Genomic DNA, 23,812 nt, shown 5'->3' on the forward strand with positions numbered 1-23,812 from the left:
GGAGAGAGTTTTAGAGTACATCCTTAATTGATAGGAGCTTATTTAAGTTAAAATTACTTTCTTTGTTTTATGTGTAGATCCCTATTGATTGCAGGGATCATGTTTTTTTTTGGTGTTTTTTTATTCACCAAATATTTTGTAGTTTATTGAGAAATGTTTCTAAGGAAAACTACGCTATCTTTTTGTATAGTCAGCACAAAGCATAGTCTAGGATGTCTCAGTGTTGCAGCTTTGACATATTTATAATTTAAATAAAATCTGGTACTTGATATCATGTCTTGTGTTTGAGATTATTATTTTTTTGGTGATGTATGTTTGGGTTGGTAGTGGTGATTTAACATACTAATAAGAGCAATTTTATTTACCAGTGGTATTGTTAACCTATTTTTTTTTATATTATGGTTATTTTATATTATGCTGGCCATTTTTCCTTTTAGAGTTGATTATAGGTCAGGTTCTAGATCAGTTATTTGTTTCCAATTTTTTCCAGCTACACCCTCTTAGAGGATCCCATGTCAGAAAGTAGTGGATTAGAGTAACAGTTACATTCTCAATGGATTTATTTATTATGATAATTCAAGTGTGCTATCATTTTATTAAGTAATCTTGGGGGCAAACTTAAAGAAAAATGTAGAGTAAGTGCAGTAAAGAGCTAGAAACCAGAATGAAACCTCTATAAAACCTTTACAGTATCATACATGCATGCAAGCCTATGTCATCACATGTTGTTTAGGAATGTGATAGATTACTAGAGATACCTTGAACTGAACTACTTGCCTTTGTAAGAATCTGAAATCTTGGGATAAGAGGAAGTGTACTATATACAGAAAAGGAAGGGTTAGATTGGCAGAAAAATATATTTGGGGACTAGACATACCTCTAAATACATCTCCCTACAAATTCTTACCAGCCATCTTTGGCCTGTAACCTTTTTTTTCTTCCCATTAACTAGAATGGTGGTATGGTGGCACATATCAGAGATACGTAATTCTGTGCTAGACGCATAGGATTCTGGAAATTAAACTCTTGCATCTAATCAACAAACCTGATAAGAAAATGTAATGATTATTATTACCTTAACATCAAAAAGGATTATGAGAATGAGGTATAGATGAAAAAGAAATGTTAATACATTATTAGTAAGGTTTCTTAGTATTCATTTCTGTAACTCTGTACCAATCACAAATACTCTTACAAGTATAGAAATTTCTGATCTCTTGGAGTGCGATAAGGCAAAAAGAATAGTGGTTTTAGTGATAATGAAACTTTTTCAGGGAATGATAGGGAATAGTGCAAACATAAACCTAATTGACCTTGAGTCTTGTCCAGCGTGGAGTCTGGCAAAAACATTTAATGTATGTTTTTGAGCCTTCATAATACAGACATGCTCCTAGATTGAAAGTTTAATTTTAGTTCTATTAACATAAAACAATTGATACTAATACATTTTAAGTTTATTATATATACTTATATTTTGAGGAAAAAACCTAGCCAATTATTGTCAAAATATTTGTTTAGTTGTAAATATCTATCTATTTAGAAGGCAGAGAGAGGTAGAGACACAGAGAGATTGCTTTCCCATCTGTTGCTTCACTGTCCAAATGCCTGTACCATCCAAGTGTGGGCTGAGATGAAGTGAAGAACTCGGAACTCAGTCCGGGTTTCCCATGTTGGGTGGCTGGGACTCAACTAGTCAAACCATCACCTGCTGTGTCCTAGGGTGTGCATTAGTAGGAAGCTGGACTGGGGAGTAGAGCTAGAACTCCTACCCAGGCACTGCAATAAAGGATGGGAGCATCCCAGCCAGTGTTTTACCTGCTGCTACATCAAATGCTGACTTGAAAACTTACAGATTTCACCAAGGGCGTTCTGATTAATTTATGCCTAGTGGTGACATTTAGATTGCCACAAAGAATTTTGAACGTCTTTGATTAGTTAAGCTTAAGGAAAATGATGTATAAGAACAAAAATCCTAAAATAAGACAGGTAAAAAAGTAACCCATTGCCTGGAATGATGAAATGAGGACTGGCTAGAGAGAGCAAAAGAGCTGGGAGAGGTGATAATTAGCAAATATTGGTTTGATTAATCCAGTGTGTAGTATTTCTAATTTAGTCTCACTTCTATGGTCCTTTCTGATTCAACCTCAAAAGATCCTATTAGCCTACAGCTTTCCTAAATATAGTCCTTGTGCCAGTTACATTGCTTTGACATTTCCCTAAAAACACCTTGAGCGTTTTTCACCCATGTGGCTTTGTGCCATTTACTGTTTGATCTGCCGCCTTCTGCTGTCTCCATCATTAAAATCTTACCTCTTTGTTTCATGAAATGTTTCTCAGTTAAAAAGAACTTCTAAATTAACTAATACATACATGTGAAAGTATATGTGTGTTGTGTATTTATTATCTTGTTACTGATTTAGAGCTAAAATATCCTCCATTTTATTTGTGTGAAATTAGTTCGTTTATCCCATCATACATTCTGGAGGGAAATCTCTGGACCCAGTATTATTAACCCCACAGAACTCAAGGTGTTATTATGATTCTTTTTAAATGTACTTGAAAGGCTGTGCTAGGATATTTAGTTAATATCATATATTTTGCTTTAGTTCTAGAAGAGACTTTTTAAAAAAGTGACTTTCTAGCAATAGTGTTAAAATGGCTGTTTTATAATGCATTCAGCACACATGTGTGTTTTTTGTAGATAGTGCTATTGACATTTTAGCTTTTCATTTTTCTTAATGTTTAACATTAAAACAGTCTTTCAACTGAACATCTGCAGAAAACTTTGGTGACATAAAAAGCTACATTTTTCAGATTTTAAGAAAAATGCCAAGGATATTGTGCAGAACAATATAGACTTGTTGCAGTAGAGAATATGGTTTAAGTGTTTGAAAACTATGTACCTCTGCATGCATATCATAAAAGTATTTTATAGTTTCTGGTAAAAATTTACCACGTTATAAAATTCTCTGTCAGAATTTCTGAGGTCAGCAGAAATTACATGTATTGGTGATTTTTGTCTGTTTTGTCCTGCAAAGATCATATTCTGGTTACATGCATTTTGGTGAGATATGAATGCAATAAAATGATGACCAAAATTATAATATAGTCTGACATTTTCTCTATCCCTGTCCTGAAGTACACCCTTTCACTTTTTCTGTTTGTCTGTTTCTCTCATATTGTTTTGTTTTCCTGAGATGAGGAAAACTGAAGAACTATATGGTATAGAGAGGCACAAAAATTCAGAAAAGAAAATGAACTTAAGTGTTTGAATAAGATGTATTGTGTCAGATGAGAAAAGATCAGTAAAAAGACTAGAGTGCCCCAACCCAACCAGAAATCCTAAAGTATAAAAGTGAGGGCATCAGTAAATATCTACTGCACTTAAACTTTTTGCTGTATTATTTGGAATATTAGCAATAAAAGAATTTAAGACTTCAAGGAATAGACTTGGAAACAACTGGAAACAGCAAATCAATTGGTAGAAAATGGAAGTATTTCATTTTAAAGAGTGAACCTAAGTGTTAACACTGAAGAAAATTGTTGGGTGTTGAGTTTAGGTGGTGAATCTTGAAGATTTAGAGGAAAGTAGGAAAATGAAAATATTTCACATCAGCAGAATATAATAAGGAGAAGCAGTGAAGCCAAGAGGGCTAATATTTACATAAATAAATGGATAAGCCCCTTCACTGCTGTGGAGGAGCAGTGTTAGGGCATAACTGGGAATAGACTTGAGTGGTAAGGCTCACAGATTTTAAATGAAACATTGTTTTGCTTATAGGCCAACCCCCCCCCCCCCATTATGCTAACATTCATAGAGAGCATGTTACAGTAACCTAGTGTTTTTTTTTTTGCACCTTTGTGACATTGTGGACTCAATGGAACACTGTACTGAAGGCACCTAGGGAGTAAAACATTTCTAACAGATGTGGCATTTGGGGAAAGGGATGAGAGGAACAGATCTGTAGAGATTGTAGAATTCCTTTCCCCATAACAAGTCCTGTCACCTCAAAGTAGGAATATTATTAGCAGTGTTCTATATTCCTTTTACCTCCCTTCTTCATATTTACTTTTACACCTCTTTTCCTTTTATAACCGTTTTTCTGTTTGTTCCTCCTTTTCCTTTGCTATCTTCCACGTCTGTTCTTTTTCTTTCATGTTTTTTGACTCAGGCCTACCTGGGTTTTTTATTATTACATGTGGACATTGCTTAGTTCTGACCCATTCCTTTAGAATTTCCTGACCTGTATCATAAGGTAAGATTAATTAGGACTTTATAGAGCATTATCTATAATTTTTATTATAAAATATAACATACTTAAAAGTGCATAAATCATTAGTATAGACAGTGACATGTTTTAAACATTCATGTAACTGTTACCTGGATCAAGAAGTAAAACATTGGCATCTCATCAAAAAGCTCCTTCATATTCTTTCCTGGTTGTATCATGTTTTAGTTGGCCTCACTTATTGCTACAGTTGCTCTTTTTTCTCATCTTCTTGATGCCTCCCTTGATACATTTGTACTGTTTGAGAGAAATAGGAAGTTATCTGAACAAGAATGATAAATTATTCCAATTTTTCGTCAGTTCTTTGACACCCCCCCATCCCATCTCAAAGTCTGTACGCATCAGATAAGAAAACATATGTAGTTCCATCCACTTAAAAGATGGATGCCCAGCTTTTCTTCAATAAAAAAATTAAGTATTGTCATAACAAGGTGTAAAGGTGTCTGATGTTGAACCTAATACTCCAAGGCCCCCATAAACACTACCTTTTAGAACTCTTAATTTTATAATAAATAGGTACATACCCTTTACTGAGGAGTATGATAACACATGAATCCGTCAGAGTTATTAAGGACATAGGAAGTATTGTTTTGCTTTACTTTTTGATATTTTGAACTTTTTATACAGAACACTTTTTTGTTTGGGAGGCATCTAAGATTCTAAATAGCTACCTTTAAGAACTGAGGGGTAACTTAGTTGATAAAAACCTTACAAAATAGGTGCTTGCGAGAACATTTAAATCATGTAAAGGGATTTAAAATGCCATCTAACATGATGTTACATCTGATATAACAACTTAAAATTCAAAATAGATTTTTCTCATTCTAAGCTTCATTTTTGAGTAGGCAATACATAGGTATTATGAAACTGAGCAATATAAAAATGTATTCAGCAAAAACTGGCCTTCCTTCATCCCTGAATTTGTTAAACTAATAATCAAAATCTTGTATAAAAAGATACTATGTGAATTTGGGGCAAAGACTAGTAGACCAAGGAAAGGGAAAAGGAATAGAGAACTGAGAGAGCCAGCTAAATATGGACGTTAGAGTTAGGACAGAAGAGCACCTTAGAGCTTTGGGGTAAGGACGAATATGAAAACTGACTACTAACTCACACAGTATAAAAGATATGAAAGACATAAATATAAAGAAAAAGAATACATTTTTACAGAAGAGAATAGAAACAGGATTAAGCAACCCTCCTCCATTAAAAATCTGACCTTTTTACTGCCTTATTCCCCTCTGCACCAGAAAATTCCAGAAACAATGAAATCAGTTATTTACACTGAGAATTTTATTAAACCATAAGCTTGTTTGAATAATTTAGAATAAGTTCAACTGATCTTTTCTCCTTTGTATTAAATTAGATTATGTATTCAATTATATAAGAGGCCCAAGTGTTCCTTTCCAGGTTTTTTTCCCCCCCTTAAACTTTTCACATTAAAAAAAAAAAAAGACATTTCCTTAAAACAATATTGCATAAAACAGAGGTTTTACTGTACTACCAAGCAGAAATGCATGCACATGTTAAAAAGTTAAGATATGTTATGTCTATATTCTTTCAGGGCAATTAAAGCATTTCAGGAGGTGCTTTATGTTGATCCCAGCTTTTGTCGAGCCAAGGAAATTCATTTACGACTTGGGCTTATGTTCAAAGTGAACACAGACTATGAGTCTAGTTTAAAGGTAGGTTGTTGAGTTTTTTCAAGATACAATGTTTCATTTTTGTGGGCTTTTTGTTGTTGTTTAATATTAGAAAAATGAGAAATGTTGGAATTTCTATTGGCACTTTAAAAGAAAATTTTAAACGTTTAGGTGGCAAAGCTGTTTATCAGCCATGACATGGAAGATATTTAAGTTTGTGTTTCAGGGTGCAAAGTAGTTGGTGCTAAGACTTGCATGGTAACTAATTTCATGATTAAAGTTTTATTTTATTTATTTTACATTTTAATTAAGATCCCTCATCAGGAAAGGGTGGAAGTTTCATTGTCAGTTGAGACATCTAAATCACTCCCTTATAAGTGATCCATCACTGTAGAGTTATTTCATGATGCCATATGTGTGACCCAATTGTTAACCTTCTTTTTGCTTGGATCTCAGTAGAGATCTATTTGCCTCTACCAGCAGGCCAGGTCTTATATCTAAGTTATAAAGAGTGTTCCTGGAAGAGCATTTGGACTGCTGATTTAAGAGTAGCAATGTTATTGGGAAGAGATAATATGTTGTTGACTAAATATCATACTTTTTACCTATAGAAATTGGGATTTCTCTAGTATTTTCACGTTTCATTGAGCATTTTGTGTTTTGGTTTTTATTGGGTTTTTCATGAAAATAGTGTTTCCCTACATGACAAAAGAATTTCATTTTCAAAAGGTTAGAAGTTCTAGGATTAAGTTTCTTTGAATTTGTAACTATTTATAATGGTTACTGTAATCTCAGGATCTCCATTGCAGACTATCTTGATTCTAAAGTAGGAGAGGGTGAGGGAGGAAGATAAAAATGACTTCCAGTAGGTTATAATTTGAACTCACTAATAAGGAACTATTACAGATTTTTAAAAACTTGTACCTAAGGGTGTGTAATTGTTATAGATTTTTAAAATAAAAAATTCTGCAGCTATTGTGTCTACCTCAATGAATTTATAAAGAACAATGCTGATGTTATATGAGAGAGAGATATAACCAAATAGCTTGCCAAGAAGTGATCAAAGGTAAGTACAGTTGAGGAATAGGTCTCTGTGTATGTGTTAGTAGTGTGGAGAATAAGGGATGCCTGCAAGTTATCAGTTCTAAAGTTTAGTGCAACATTTTGCGAACTGTACTGTGGGATACCAGTGAGTTTGAATTGGAGCATAAGTTCAGATATATTACTTTGTGTATTTTAGTCTCTTCTTGGACATTTGCAGTTTCAGTTTCTTACTAGCTGTCAAACTTCTTTTTTTTTTTTTTAAGATTGATTTATTTTATTTGAAAGAGGAGGGGAGAGAGAGAGAGAGAGAGAGAGAGATGGATTGATGGATCGATGGATCGATGTTGTGGTTTATTCCTCAAATATCCGCAGTAGCCAGGGGAGGGACCAGGCCAAGGTCAGGAGCCTGGAACTCCATCTGGGTTCCCCACATAGGTGGCAGAGGTCCAAGCACTTGAGCCATCTTTTTCTTCCTTGCCAGGTGTATTAGCAGGGAGCCAGATCAGATGACTTGAAATGGCATCCACACGGGATGTCCGTGTTACAGGTTTTGGCTTTAACCCACTGTGCCACAGCGTAGGCTCCTCAAAGTGTCTCTCTCTCTTTCTCTCTTTTTTAAGATTTTATTCATTTATTTGAGAGGTAGAGTTACAGACAGTGAGAGGGAGACACAGAGAGAAAGGTCTTCCTTCCGCTGGTTCACTCCCCAAATGGCCTCAATGGCCAGAGCTACGCCAATCCGAAGCCAGGAGCCAGGTGCTTCTTTCCTGGTCTCCCATGCTGGCACAGGGGCCCAAGGACTTTGACCATCTTCCACTGCTTTCCCAGGGCACAGCAGAGAGCTGGATTGGAAAAGGAGCAGCCAGGACTAGAACCAGCGCCCATATGGGATGCCGACACCGCAGGCAGAGGATTAACCTACTGTGCCATGGCGCTGGCCTCCTCGAAGACTCTTAACATTGAATATACAAAATAAACTTGTTCAGGAATTTCACAATATTGTAACAACATATCTATGAATGTGACAGAAGTGTTTCTGATAGCAGGAAATGTATTTGAGGCAAAAAAGTGATCCTGTGTGTCCCAAATTATGGAATGTGACTCAAATATCAATACAGTGGTATCTTAAGTCTGAATGTAAAGTTCCATTTTCATGAAGGTGACAGGCTTTAAAATCCCTTTCAATCAGGGGAAACTGTAAATGGCTTTTTGAAAGTATTCCTGCTTTAGTTTGCTTGACTAAAACATTATCCTGTTTACCACTTTAATTTGTTCATAGTTAAAATCTAATAAACCTTCAAGTCAGGGTGTTCCTAGCAAAACTGCCTTATGTAATGGCAGCCTTTATTTAAAATACTTGATAGCATCATGATGTCCATTTCATTTGTATAAAAAAAAGAAAGGAATTTTAAGAGTGCTTGATTTTTTTCTATTCTTCATAGTGTAAAGGTTTCATTTGATTTTTGTCTCATCCTGACATTAACCTTTTAAGCCTACCTCTAGTATTTCTTCACTATTTTAAGGGAGAATTTTAGGCATCTACAGTGTTGGTTGACAAGGAAGTCTTTTACTTTATTACTCTTTTTTTTTTTAAGATTTATTTATTTATTCAAAATTCCGAGTTACACAGAGAGAGGAGAGGCAGAGAGAGAGAGGACTAACATCCACTGGTTCACTCCCCAGATGGCCACAACGGCCAGAGCTGCGCTGATCTGAGGCCAGGAGCTTCCTCTGGGGCTCCCACGCGGGTACAGGGGCCCAAGGATGCCAGCGTTTCAGGCCAGGGTGTCAACCCACTGTGCCACAGCACTGGCCCCTAGTTTATTACTCTTAAGTGCTTAGATTTTGTGAATAAAAGTAGGACTCAGAAGGAAAAATATGTTCCTCTTCCCTTAGATGGTCTCCAGTTTTCCTGACTAGTAGTTTACCTTCATCTGGATAGATGGTGGAACTTCTGATAACCTTTCCATTACATTAAGTTGTTTCCTAGCACGGTGTGTTTGTATAGATGCTTTTTAGGCTATATGGTCTCAGAAACTTCAGTTCAAACTGGTTAAAATAAAGAACTGTAGTGTATATGTGAAGTCCAGTATTCAAGATTGGTTAATTCAACTGATCCAAGGATTTGTTTTCTTTTCAGTTCTATATTGGCTTGTACTTAAGGCTCATTACTCTATTTGATGATACAGGATGGTTGCCATGTGCAGTCAAAGTAAAATGCTTTCTTTTTCATGTCTCATTAGAGAAAGGCATTATAGAGCAGTGGTGTGGGTGCTTAGTGTAGTGCTGTCTTATAAGTGCTCAAATAATGAAAATCACCACCATCATCTTTTAATGGAGGAGAAAGATCTTGACTTCCTATTATCTCTTCAAAAAATATTTACCTTGCATCTCATTGGCCAGAATAAGTGACATGGCCATTCCTAATTAATTCCATTTCAAAGGTGATGCGGTTTCTCTTAGACCAGTTATGTCTAATCATTTTTTTAAAAAAGATTTATTTATGTATTTGAAAGTGTTAGATTTTCCATCTGCTGGTTCATTCCTTGGATGGCCACAACAGCCAATGCTGGGCCAGGCTAGAACCCGGAGCTTTGTCCACATCACCTGTGTGGGCAGAAGGGGCCAAAACACTGCGGGCCATCTTCTGCTTTTCCCAGGCCATTAACAGGGAACTGGATTGGAAGTAGAGCAGCCAAGACAAGAATCAGAGCTCATATGGGATGCCTGCATTGCAGGTGGTGGCTTTACCAGCTACACCACAACGATGACCCCGATACCCAGTCTTTAAATAAAATTCAATACCCTAAGTACACTGTTACCATCTAATGGAAGGGTGAAGAGTGAGTAAAATCATTAACTTGCTATGGAAGATGGAATGTCAGTTTTTCCATGGTGGGTCTTATCGTCACCTCATTTACTTTTCTGTCCAAAGAGGGATTGCAGCATGTAAATGCTGTTTTTGTTTGTTTGTTTTTACATTTGCTATTTTTTTTAAAAAAAAAAAAACAACTATTTATTGGGTAGGGGGAATCTTCTATCTACTGATATGTGAAAGAGAGAGATTTTTCAGCCACCGATTTACTCCCCAAATACCCACATCAGCTTAGCCTGGGCCATGCAGAAAACGGATCCTAGGATCTCAATTCGGTTCTCCCAAGTGAGTGGCAAAGACCCCACTACTAGAGCTACCTCCCAGGGTGTGCATTAGCAAGAAACTGGAGTTTATACTTAGACCCAGACATTCTCTATGGGGTATAGATGTTTTAACTGCCATGCCAAACTCCCTCTCTTATAGTATATTTAGATGATAAAATATTTAAGATATAATTTATTTCATAATACTCATGTAATTTCCCCCCCATATCTTGCAAGTAAGCTTTTCCAGCCATGTTTCAATTCTCAGTTTATCTACCAACTAAAGCTTCTCTAATTTGAGCCAGTATAAATATCGATTGTGAAATCCATTGTCCTCTTCCAGGATTCAGTGCTTGTATTTCTGTCATTCTGCCCGTCTTCAGAATTGTAAAGTTAATGCTCACTTTTTAATATAGTATTACTTTCCCCATTGATTGGCCAGTAAAGTTTAAATGTGTTTAGTGAATGGTGGTGAATTCAGTTCATTTTTTTTTGAAGATTTATTTATTTATTTTAAGGCAGAGTTAGACAAGGAGAGACAATAGAGATCTCCCATCTGCTGGTTCACTCCCCAAATGGCTGCAATGACTGGAACTGGGCCAGCCCAAAGCTAGGAGCTTCTTTCTAGTCTCCCACATGGTTGTAGAGGCCCAAGCACTTGGGCTATCTTCTGCCTCTTTCCCAGGCGCATCAACAGGGAACTGAATTGGAAGTGGAGCAGCTTGGACTTGAACCAGCACCCATATGGGATACCGGAGCTGCGGCTTTACCTACTACACCACAGCCTGAGAAATCAATTCTTAATTTGGGAACTACTTTAATATTATCTGAACCAGAGTCTATTTCAGGGTGACAGTTCCTACGTGGTATTTTGTTGCTTTTCTTCTTTGTTTCAGATAGTATTCCCTTAGGTAAGATTAGATGCCTTTTTAATGCCATTTGATTACTCAGGATTCCATTTTGTTACCTTTTAATGATAGTGATGAAAATTATCTTGCATATCTTTTATATTTAAAACAGTATGCTTTGCTGGCGCCGTGGTTCACTAGGCTAATCCTCTGCCTGTGGCGCCAGCACCCGGGTTCTAGTCCCGGTCGGGGCACCGGATTTTGTCCTGGTTGCTCCTCTTCCAGTCCAGCTCTCTGCTGTGGCCCAGGAAGGCAGTGGAGGATGGCCCAAGTGCTTGGGCCCTGCACCCACATGGGAGACCAGGAGGAAGCACCTGGCTCCTGGCTTCAGATCAGCGCAGCACGTTGGCCGTAGCAGCCATTGGGGGGTGAACCAATGGAAGGAAGACCTTTCTCTCTGTCTCTCTCTCTCACTGTCTATAAGTCTCTGTCTGTCTTTCTCTCTCTCTCTAACTCTGCCTGGCCAAAAAAAAAAAAAAAAAAAAAAAGCTATCATTACTGCAATAAAAATAATAAACATACAGTGATTTTTGGCAAATAGTTTTTTATATAATGCTTCTAAATTTTATATCCTTGCAAACTGTTCAGATTATTTCCTTTATGTGAAGCTAATAAATGCAAAAGTAAGATGTGATAACACCCATATTCTTCCTTCAGTTAATGCTAGTGCATTGTTTAATTTCACAAAGATTGGAAAGTCTCTGTTTACATGTTTTTAATATCATTAAAATAGGTCCATATTAGGACTTTTTTTTTTCTGGAATTCTAATGGTAGAGTAACTCAAGGCAGCTTTTTTTTTTTTTTTCTTCAAATGGGGACCTGTGTATCATTTATTAGGATGCCTGTGTAATTCCCTTATAATTTGATATCCAAAGATGGTAAGTTCTGATTGAAAGTATTAATGTGAAAGGGATAGGAGGGGCCAGCGCTGTGGCATAGCAGGTAAAGCCACCCTCTGCAGTGCCAGCATCCCATATGGGCGCCAGTTTGTGTCCTGGCTGCTCCACTTCTACTCCAGCTCTCTGCTGTGGCCTGGGAAAGCAGTAGAAGATGGCTCAAGTGCTTGGGCCCCTGTACCTGCATGGGAGACACCGAAGAAGCTCCTGGCTGTGGCTTGGCACAGCTCCAGCCATTGCGACCATCTGGGGAGTGATCCAGCGGATGGAAGACCTCTCTTTCTCTCTTTGCCTCTCATTCTGTCTCTGTGTAACTCCGACTTTCAAATAAATAAATAAATATATCTTTTAAAAAAAGGGATAGGAAGATAAGAATTTCAGAGGCAGTTCAAAGGAGATGGTTAAACTCAAGTGAGATTTGTGTGTTGCTTGGCATTTTACTGGGTCTTGGTATCTTGTATGGGTAGAAATATGAAATAGAAGAGGCTATACAATGATAAAATGCCTAATCATTAGGCATGCTGGAAAAATAGAACAAGTTCATCTTATTTATCAACTCTTAAAATTTTTTTTCTGTGTGAACAGTGGTTTTCTCTAAATGCCCCAGTTCACCTATTCTTTCAGCATGTGTCTTATATCAGACACGAACTTCTGAGTGAAATAGCAGTTCTGCTTTCTGTTTACCTTATTCTTCTCTAGGAACTACTTCATTTCCAGGTATCTGATTTGATGTTATACAGTGTATATACTTAGAAATTTTATTGTCTTCTTTTTTAAAATGTTGAGGTACTAAAGGAAGAAGGAATAATTGAAGGCATGCTGACATGTACTTCCTTTCAGAAGCTGTTTAGGAAATCTAAAATGCCTTCTGTCTTTTATGTTGTATTTATTAATGTGAGATGCACAGGCTGTTTGTTTCATGTGCTTAAGATACTGTGAATTATGTATTCTAGAAATACTTGCTGAGAATTTAAATGCTAGGTATTACATTAATTTTATGCGTGCCTTAAGTTTCTAAAATATCGTATGTTTTTGTTGATGCTTTAACAGTTTATTTTTGTTAGTCCAGATGTCTGAAGATAATGAAAGTTGGTATTATTTCAGCATACTTTTCCTTCCCTATTTCCTTCATAATGCTCAATAGTTTACCTCTTACTGAAATCTTGAATACTGTGGTAAACGAGATAAAGGGGACGGGAGTACATCTCACCCATGTGATTCTTAATTATTTATTTGAAAGTCAGAGTTACAGAGAGAGGGAAAGAGATCCTCCATCTGTTGGTTCATTCCCCAGTTAGCCACAAAGGCTGGGCCAGGTTGAAGCCAGGAGCGTCATCTGGGTCTCCCGCGTGCATATCAGGGGCTGAAACACTTGGGCCATCTTCTGCTTTCCCCAGGCCATTAACAGAGAACTGTATTAGAAGTGGAACTTTTGGGTGATGAACTTGTGCCCATATGGGATACCAGCGTCGCTTTACCACTGTGCCACAACACCAGCCTCTGGTGGGAGTTTTTCAGACTGCTGTAGGATTTGGCTTGTAACATAAAACCAGGAACGTACAGAAAATTTTCAAGAAGGGTTTATAGAATATTGGCATATCATAGAAGTTGCATTCATAGGGTCTTCATAGGAATTGGTTGGGATGTAGAGACAGTGAGAGAGGCCTTAACTATCTTTTTTCTTTCTCTCTTTCTCTCTTTCTCCCTTTCTTTCTTTGCTCTTTTGCTTCTTTTATTTTTATTTTTATTGTTTTTTTTGGATAGGTGGAGTTATAGACAGAGACAGAGAGAAAGGTCTTCTTAGGTTGGTTCAACCCCCAAATGGCCACTATGCCTGGCGCTGTGCCGATCTGCAGCCAGGTGCCAGGTGCTTCCTCCTGGTCTCCCATTTGGGTCCAGGGGCCCAACCACTTGGGCCATCCTCCACTGCCCTCCCAGGCCACAGCAGAGAGCTGGACTGGAAGAGGAGCAACCGGGACTAGAACCGGCACCCATATGGGATGCTGGCACCGCAGGCAGAGGATTAACCAAGTGAGCCACAGCTCCAGTCCCGGTTTTATTTATTTTTTGGTACTTTTTATTTATTAGATTTCTTACTTAATGTCCTCTGGTATTGGATGTAGCACTTACAAGATTAGGGCCAGGTCCACAAATTAAGCTTCTTTTTCTTTTGTTTTCTTTGGCTTTTTTTTTTTAAAGATTAATTTATTTGAAAGAGTTATAAAAGGAGAGGCAGAGAGAGAGAGAGAGAGAGAGAGAGGTCTTCCATCCACTAGTTCACTCCCCAATTGGCCATAACAGCCGGAGCTGTGCTGATCTGAAGCCAGGAGCTACCAGCTTCCTCTGGGTTCCCTCTGTGGGTGCAAGGGCAACTCTTAATACCCACTGTTTTTAGGTAAACCACCAAGTAGATGCCAAAAAGTATTAGTGTGTTCTAGTAAACTTGTGGTGATGGTGGTGGTTGGGTGAGGAGGGGTCCTTTGTTAGTATTAGCTATACTGTATTTTTCTTCCTTCATTATATCTATTGGTTCTTTATATATAAATTCATATTGTTAGATATTTTTTGCCTTTTTATAATTGGTAAGAAATTTGATTTTGATGGAGGATACTATAAGCCAGTCATTTCTGATGATTTAAATCTTTTTTTTCCTTCCAATCATTGGCTGTTTCTCCTGAGTATAGCATTACAGATCATTTTGGCAGAGGATGGCGATTGCTTTTTATTTTGTTTTCTGTGTAGTTTTTCTTCACTTGTGAGGGAAGAAATAGTTCCCTTGTTCTTTTCTACTTCTCATCAAAACTTGTACTTTACCTTGTAATGTTTCCTAGATACTCTTCTCTGATATGAGGTGATCTCCTAATTGTTTTTTTTTTTTTAGCTGCTTAATAATGACTTCTCCATGTCTCTTTTCCAACCTACTTTTGTTTTTCTGTTTGATATTCATTTCTGCCCTGAGTTCTATTACATACTTCCAAAATGCTTATTTGAAAATGATAAGCGTGCTCATAGATGTGCAGTAACCATTCTTTCTGGGTGGTTGTCTTTGTTCTGTTGGTTTTAAACTGAGAAGTTACTATGATTTCAGGTACCCCATCTCTCTTTCAGTATTTTAAACTACAGAAGTAATTTCTAATTAAAAGGATTTTTGGTGCTTACTCATAACTGGCTAATTTTCTGGTTATAAATACTTGATCTTCAAATGTAGCTATATAAATTCCAAAACAATTTCATGCTGCAAATTATTGCTGAATCCCCCTGTATAACATAGATATTATATCTACCTTGTGTTAGTTATTTGTGTGTGTATCAGTCTTATTCTGATATGAGTGCAAATTGAGCACTAAAATTGAAAGAACTTGGAAATTAAGTTAGCTCATATTCTTTTTTATCATTTGTATATAAGTATTAGACATACTCTAGACCAGTTTTGTAAAAATTCTGTTCAGTTACATACCTATACTTTTGTAAAATACGATAGGAATAAAAGGATTTTAAGAAGACTAGTTAGGACAACATAATAGGAAAAAATGTAAGCAGGAGTGTTAGTGCAAAATGATTTTTCTCAAAGGATAGATACATGGATGGATAGAAGTTTATGCATTCTATAGATCTTAATGAAATTTGTTTAACTTGTGGAGAGATTTATCATTTTATCATTTAGGGCTTCGTTCACTTTATGGTTCACTAAAGTAGGTGGATGAAGCAAGTAACAGCAGGTTTTGGAATTGGACAGTGACAAGGATGTGAATAAAGGTGGGCCATCTGTAAGTGTATTGAGTTGGAGGTACCTGAGGGATATCAGATGTTGGTCCAGACAGAGGAACGTGGAGCCCAAAAGAAGGGCTTGAGATAGGATTTTGAACATTTGCGGTATGTGTTGTCTTTTTTTTTTTTTTTTTTTTTTTTTTTTAAGATTTTATTTAATTATTCCGGAGGTAGAGTTACAGACACTGAGAGGGAGAGACCAAGAAAAAGGTCTTCCTTCTGTTGCCGCAATGTCTGGAGCTGCGGTGATCCAAAGCCAGGGAGCCAGGTGAATCTTCCCAGTCTCCCATGTGGGTGCAGGGGCCCAAGGACTTGGGCCATTTTCTACTGCTATCCGAGGCCACAGCAGAGAGCTGGTTTGGAAGAGGAGCAGCCAGGACTAGAACTGGCGCCCATATGGGATGCTGGTGCTGCAGGCAGAGGATTAAGCTACTGCCCCACTTCCTTTATTTTGTTAAGGAAATTTTTAGAAGAGATCACATTGGTAAAATGGTAAAGAAACAGCCCTCTTTGTTTTTAAATGAAGATTGCCAGAATCTGTTAGATGTTAGAAACCATTTGTGTGCAGTTAGTACTTTGTGTTACAAAAGTAATCAGGGCCAGCGCCCTGGCTCACTAGGCTAATCCTTATTTAATGATTATAAAAAAGATGGTCCAGAACTGCTCCTGCTTGATTTCATTGCAGGATCTTGAATTCTGATAATATGGAATGTTTGCTGAGGTTTGACCTATACATTTCTCTGTTCTTCCTCATTGCATTTTGGTTAAATCATAGAACTAAAATATCGCATTCTTAACAGCTGTTTATTTTCACTTCAGTTTTTGTTTCCTTTGGTGGCTCAGTTTGGAGAAGTATTGTCTTCTCCATCTAAATATTAATTTATGTTTGCAGGGTTTGAATAGACTTAGAAATGTAGTACCATCTGAATGTGTAACTGCTGTGCTTTCATTTTGTCTATAGGAAAGTAATTGATTATAAAGCATGCTGTACTTTCATAGTATTCACATTTTTAAAAAAAAGCTTTATTTTATTTGAGAGAGAGAGAGAGATCATCCATCTGCTGTTTCACTCCCCAAATGGCTACAACGGGCAGAGCTGAGTTAATCCCAAGCTAGGAGCCAGGAGCTTCCTCCGGGTCTCCCACATGGGTACAGGGGCCCAAGGACTTGGGCCATCTTCTGCGCTTTCCCAGGCCATAGCAGAGAGCTGGTTCAGAAGTAGAGCAGCTGAGACTCGAAGTGGTGCCCATATGGGATTCCAATACTGCAGGCCTGGGATTTATCCCACTGCACCACAGTTCTGGCCCTCATAGTACTCACATTTAAACATAGTCTGTTTTCCATTGTTACCGTGGCACCCTAAAAAGGGGATGTTTAACGATTACACAGTTTGCTTAATGGACCAAGGGAAAATAAAAAGCAGTTCCTGAATTGTTCACATGCTGGATTTTTTTTTTTTTTTAATGCTCAGTCAACTATGGCAAGTTTTTCACTTTTGTGGACCATTTTATCACTAGTTTCTGTATTGTCCTTAGGGCACTATAGGCTCCTGATAAATATTTGTTGAATAGATTAAACATTTAATGCTTAAAGATTATAGTCATTTTATTAGTGGTTGTAAGAATACTGCAAATCTAAGCTAGTCTAATTATGGCATGCACACAACAAACATTTTTGAGTAGATGCAATAGCTACTCTATGATCATACCAAATGACACTTGCTACTTGTTCTTTCCTTGTACAACTATGTAGGTGATAGTTTATTATTAATTGAGGATTCTAGTTGATCAAGTACAGTTTTGTTGATTCTGTGTTGAAATACAGTACATAATGCTTGCTGATGATTATTTCCTTTGATAAAAGAAAATTCTATGGAGAGTTAAATCTAGAAATTGTCATTATGAATATCAGTCTCCAGTTAGTCCAGTTAGTTAGATGTTTGGATTGTGAATAAGAGAATGAGCTTATTGTGATTGATTATTTTTTTAAGAGTTTGTACTTTGGCTGTGTATTTACTTTTAATGGTAAAATATGTAGAAACTCAGAAATTTTAAATATGGAATTGTGAGTATTTTAGAAGAGCTCAAAGAGATTTACTTTTTTTAAAGATTAAATACTATATCTAGTGGTTGTTCTTTGTCATCTCTTAATTAGTTATATACCAGGTTTGATGTTGATAAACTAGATGTCAAATGTCACCCAATGACTGATGGTAATTTGCGGGATTAAAGGTTTAGTGTTGTACATTCAGATTAACATGTATTTTCTGGGTAGGCTTATATGATAGTATTATAAGTGAACATTGTGATTTATTAGTGGTTTAATATTGCCTGAAGAATTATATAAATTCTAAACATGCATTCTGAATGAACAGTTTTTCATAGATGAACACAGACTATTTAAAAGATGTTTAAGTACAATGATTATTGAAGAATCACTGAAGAATTTGTGACAGTTCTCAGAGTGATTATTCTGGTTTCAAAGATGCAGGTTTCATTTTGAGATAAGATATGGTATTTTGACAATACCATTGGACTTAAATTTCTGAAAATAATGATTTTCCATTTAAACCATTCTTTAATACCACATACTTGAAGACTTAAGAAACCCAAAGCTTTCTTATATAAATAAAAATGAACATAGAATAACAATTCTCATTTGTCTCAATAACTCAGTAGTATGTCTGTTATTAGTAGTAAATGTTCAGAGTAACTCTAGATGATTGGCTAGTACATTTTAGTTGCATAACAATTTTTCGTATCAGTTGTCAACAAAAATGTTCAGAATAATTTTAGTTGGTTGGCTGGTACATTTTGTTTGTGTAACATAATTTTATTATTAGACCTTATGTACTTGAAAAATATTTTAAAGTGTTAACTGGGAGAGTCTAACTTTAGTGCATTAATTTTCTCATTCTCTTCTTCTTGCAGCATTTCCAATTAGCTTTGGTTGACTGTAATCCTTGCACTTTGTCCAATGCTGAAAGTAAGTATTATTAAGTACCATAGTTTTCTACGTGTATTCAGATTACTTCATGGCTGCTACTGCTGCTGTTAGTGATGAATTTTTATGCATTTTCTTCATCTAGAATTGTTCAGTGTAACGGTTGGTTGTCATGGCTACTTGTACCAGTGGAACATTTGAGACAATATATTATGAACAGTCTATGTCTATAAAATAGATAGACCAGTGAAGTTGTTGAATTAAAATTATCTGCACTGATGAAGATTGTGTCTGTGTGTATGTGTGTAAGAGTCTTATGTGGTAACTCTGATTCCTGCTTTATGGCACTAAAATTGCTGATAATTATAAATATATACTTTGATTTTTATTAGAGCCTTATGTATCATATTACAAAGCTTGAGGTGTGATTTTTCAGGTAATTCATTTTTTATAGTTTTTTAAAAGATGTATTTTTATCTATTTGACAGAGATTGGTGGTGGGGGGGGGTGTCTTCCATCTGCTGGTTCACTCCCCAAATGGCCACAACAGCTGGAGCTGAGCAAATCTGAAGCAAGGAACCAGAAGCTTCTTCTGGGTCTCCCATGTGGGTGCAGGTGCCCGAGGACTTGGACCATCCTTTGCTGCTTTTCTGGACACATTAGCAGGGAGTTGGATTGGAAATGGAGCATCCAGGACTCTAGTGCCCATATGGGATATCATTACAGGCTGGGGCTTTAACCTACTGCGCCACGGCCATGTCCCCGGCCCCTCAGTTAATTTAAAAAGAATGCATTTGTGATACATGTTCTGACGTGGTTTCCATTGCTTTTTGGTTCCAAGTAGGGTTTTTTTTCCTTTTTTTTTTCTTTTTTTTACTTCCAAAAGCAGGTTGAATTGATAATAATGTATTTATCAATAACTATGTATTAATATGTTTATTTAGTGTGTACTGACATACCCAATAAGTAATTTTAAGAATACTCACTGAGGCTGGCGCCGCGGCTCACTAGGCTAATCCTCCACCTGTGGCGCCGGCACCCCGGGTTCTAGTCCCGGTCAGGGCGGCAGATTCTGTCCTGGTTGCCCTTCTTTCAGGCCAGCTCTCTGCTGTGGCCCAGGAGTGCAGTGGAGGGATGGCCCAAGTGCTAGGGCCCTGCACCCCATGGGAGACCAGGATAAGTACCTGGCTCCTGGCTTCGGATTGGCATAGCGCTGGCTTAGCAGCCATTTGGGGGGTGAACCAATGGCAAAGGAAGACCTTTCTCTCTGTCTCTCTCTCTCACTGTCCACTCTGCCTGTCAAAAAAAAAAAAAAAAAAAAAAAAAAAAAAAAAAAAAAAAAACCTCAGTGCAAGAAAAATTGACCAGTTGTTTATGAAAACTTTCATTCCTTGACTTAGATTTTAAAAAAGCAGTATTATGCTATGACTTACTTGGCTTTTTGAATTTTTTTTGGACAGCATAGAAAATAGTGTCAGTGTTCAGAAATGAATGCTCAAGGAAATTGATGAATCAGGTAAAAAGTTGAATAAAGCACAGAATAAGCAATAGCATAGGTTAAATCATCACCTGAGCCAGATCAGTTATCTCATAATTCTACTTAAGGCAGTTTTCTGAGAAAACATAAGAAAATTCTGTTTTCTTTAAGTGAAACTCAGGGTTTGGTATTGATCAGTGTATTTGAGGAGTAAACAGAAAAGTAGCCAATGCAGCAATATTTTATAGTCTCTAATATTAGGTTAGATTGGAAAGATAATTTAACTAATTGATTTAATAATTTATGAAGTGCTAATTTATCCTTTTTCCTTTATTATATACCCAAATCATATAAACTATCTATAATATAATACAAATAAGAAAGCACCTTGTTTTTATTTAAATCATTACTAATATTGTAAAGCTAACTTTGGTAATTGTCAGTTTGAAGAACTTTTGAAGGACTTGATTTTTTTTTTTTTAATTTTTTTTTTAATTTTTTTTTTTTTTTCCCCATTTAAAAGGCAGAAAGAAAGATCTTCCATCCTGTTTCAGTCCCCTAATTGCTCATAACAGCCAGGGCTGGGCTGATGGAACGCCAGGAGCCAGAAATTCCACTGGGGTCTCCCACGTTTGTGGCAAGAGACCCAAGTATGGGAACCATCATCTGCTCCCTCTCAGTGTGCACAGTAGTAGAAAGGTGAATCTGAAGCCGAGTAGCTGGGACTCACAGGCACTCCAGTATGGGATGTGGGTGTTCCAGGTGGCAACTGCTTTACCACACACTGGCCCTTTGAGGGACTTTTTAAAAAATTTCAAAGTAAATATTTTGGTAAATTCTCATTTTATTCTGTCAAGGTTAAATCTTAGTTACAGGTCATTATTCTTAAGAGGGAAACACCTGTAGAATGAGTGCCATGGAGTCGGAAACATGTTAAATTTGAAGAGAACCACTTAAACCATCTTGAGTAGGTCACTGGAGTTTGCTGTGCATTTCTTTCTGTTGGATAATTTGTCTGTTTAGTTAACTTTATAAACAATTTAACAGTAGAAAGCATTACTCTCTCTACTTTCTTTGCAACACTTTATTTTTTTTTGAAAGGCAGAGAGACCTAGACAGATACACAGCCATTTTCCATCTGCTGGTTCACCCCAAAGGCCCACGATAACCAGGGCCAGTCCAGACCAGACCAGACCAGGTTAGGCCAGGTGGAAGCTCGGAACCTGGAACTCAGTCTGGGTCTTCTCCATGGATGGCTTGGACCCAAGTTTTTGAGCCATCACCTGCTGCCTCCCAGAGTGCACATTAGCAGGAAGCTGGATCAGAAGTGGAACCAGGACTGTAATCCAGACACTCCAATACGGAAAGGTTATCCCAAGTGGCATGTTGTTGTTTTTAAAAGATTTATTTTATTTATTTGAGAGAGAGCGAGCAAACAAGATCTTCCGTCCACTGGCTCATTCTCCAGATGGCCCTAAAGGCTGGGGATGGGCCAGATCAAAGCCAGGAAACCAGAACAACTCCTGCATGGGTGGCAGGGGCCCAAGTACTTGACATTGTCTGCTGGTTTCCCATAAACATTTGCATGGAGCTAGATTGGAGCCAGAGCAGCCATGCCTCCTAGAGTCCCTCCAGTGTGTTGCAATCAAGTGTTGCAAACCTCAGCTTAACTCATTGTGCCACAACCTCAGTCCCCCATGCTCCAAATGGCATCTGAACTTTGATACCAAATGCCTGCCCCAAACACATTTTTTAATGTCATCACTGATTGGTACATTCTATAGATCTTGACTTTTTTTGAAATCCTTCGGTGGTACTTTGCATATTATAAAGATAAGACAAACACATTATTTTACCTCATATCTGGTTAGTTAATTTATCATTTAATTTATGGAGAAATGTAGTAGTTTTGATCCAGAGATGTTATTTGATTCTAAAGTTTATTATTTTGTTTGGTTTGCATATCTTGCTCTTCTGACAAGGAGCTTATGGTTGTTTTGTTCAGCTGTTCCCAAGTGTTCATTTAGATAATAGGTGTCACAGCTCTTGCAGAACTGAATAAAAAAAGTAGCTTTCCATGCTTTGCCTAAGGTTTTTGATTCATAATCTCAGGAATCTGTTTTATGGACAAGCCTTCCAGGTGAATCTTACAGTTAAGGGAGTCAGTGAGCGGGAATTCCTGGTATACACCACAATGAGAAATTGATGATAGCTGGGATCTTTGTTTTTAAAGTGTGTATAAACTTTTTGCATACACTTTTTTTGCATACACTTCTGAATGAGTCTAAGACTTCTTGAATTCCTACTATGTAATCCAGATACATAGAATATTTTTAAAACAGAGAGTGGTCATTTAAAAATGAAATTAAATAGTGTTTATCCCCTTCTGGCTCCTGGTTCATTATTGCTTTTAAGACATTCATAGACTGATTATTAAGTATTTGCAAGAGCTGGAAATAAAGGCTGAAATACTCTGTTTTTATTTTTTTTTTTTTTTTTTTTTTTTTTTTTTTTTTTTTTTTTTTTTTTTTGACAGGCAGAGTGGACAGTGAGAGAGAGACAGAGAGAGAAAGGTCTTCCTTTGCCGCTGGTTCACCCTCCAATGGCCGCCGCTGCAGCCGGCGCACCGCGCTGATCCTGGCAGGAGCCAGGAGCCAGGTGCTTTTCCTGGTCTCCCATGGGGTGCAGGGCCCAAGCACCTGGGCCATCCTCCACTGCACTCCCTGGCCATAGCAGAGAGCTGGCCTGGAAGAGGGGCAACCGGGACAGAATCCGGCGCCCCAACCGGGACTAGAACCCGGTGTGCCGGCGCCGCAAGGTGGAGGATTAGCCTATTGAGCCACGGCGCCGGCTCTATTTTGTTTTTAACATTTCTTAGTCTTAGGACTATTTGCTCTTCTTGTGTTTTAATTGATAGAACTTTAAAAAAACTTATGCAGTCCAATTCTGAAGAGTTTAAAAAGGAAACCACTCATTTTTTCTTTGTGTTATTACCATTGTCATCCTAGTCTATGACTTCTTTATAAGTATTCATAGTTTCTGTAACATATGGTATAAGCAAAAAACAATCTAGAGGCTTTTTATAGGTTTTAATAGATTTTTAGAATTAAATACTGACTTTGCTATATTTTTGACTTAGAACTCAGTTTTTAATACTGTATCTTAAAATGTATAGATTATTAAGGTTTTTTATTTGCTTATGTTGCTATTTTTAACTTTTTAAGATATAGACTCACCTGCAAATGTTAATAACAACATTGATGGAAATTTCATCTGATAATGGCAAATAATATATGTGACTTACATGTTTATGCTCCTTAGTATGTTTGTTTATATATTCTATTTTATTGAAAGTACATAAAAGGTTTTATTTCTGTGTTAACTAATATTTGTACAGTATAGATGATGCTTACGTTTTACATTTTATATTAGCCCAAACTTTGCTCTATTGTTATTGATTTTTTTCATTTTCCATCATCCTTTGCAGTTCAGTTTCACATTGCCCACTTATATGAAACCCAGGTAAGCGTATTAACCTATTTAAAACAAATATTGTCACCTATAGCATGTTTTGATGAAATGAGATACATGCAGATAGTTTTAGCAGAGTGCTCAATACTACCTCTTATGTCAGTTTTATATTTTTTGTACTCTAAATGTGTTCAGGATGTTGCTTAGATAGTTAAACACAGAGGGCTTGCAAAT

At 37.0% G+C, this 23,812-nt stretch overlaps 1 protein-coding gene across 10 annotated transcripts in view; it reads left to right on the forward strand.

Annotated features, from left to right (window-relative positions):
* Window positions 1-23,812, forward strand: part of KDM6A (lysine demethylase 6A) — a 194,012-nt gene that overhangs the window by 104,880 nt on the left and 65,320 nt on the right. For 8 of the 10 annotated variants that reach the window (XM_051827032.2, XM_051827033.2, XM_051827035.2 and 5 more), the window contains exons 6-8: window positions 5,854-5,974; window positions 18,618-18,672; window positions 23,595-23,629. In XM_051827032.2, the coding sequence (XP_051682992.2) occupies window positions 5,854-5,974; window positions 18,618-18,672; window positions 23,595-23,629 (211 nt within the window). The remainder of the gene's footprint in view (window positions 1-5,853; window positions 5,975-18,617; window positions 18,673-23,594; window positions 23,630-23,812) is intronic. The other 2 variants (XM_070066975.1, XM_070066976.1) reach the window with 1 other exon arrangement.

The sequence above is a fragment of the Oryctolagus cuniculus genome, chromosome X (assembly GCF_964237555.1).
Source record: "Oryctolagus cuniculus chromosome X, mOryCun1.1, whole genome shotgun sequence".
Lineage (NCBI taxonomy): Eukaryota > Metazoa > Chordata > Mammalia > Lagomorpha > Leporidae > Oryctolagus > Oryctolagus cuniculus.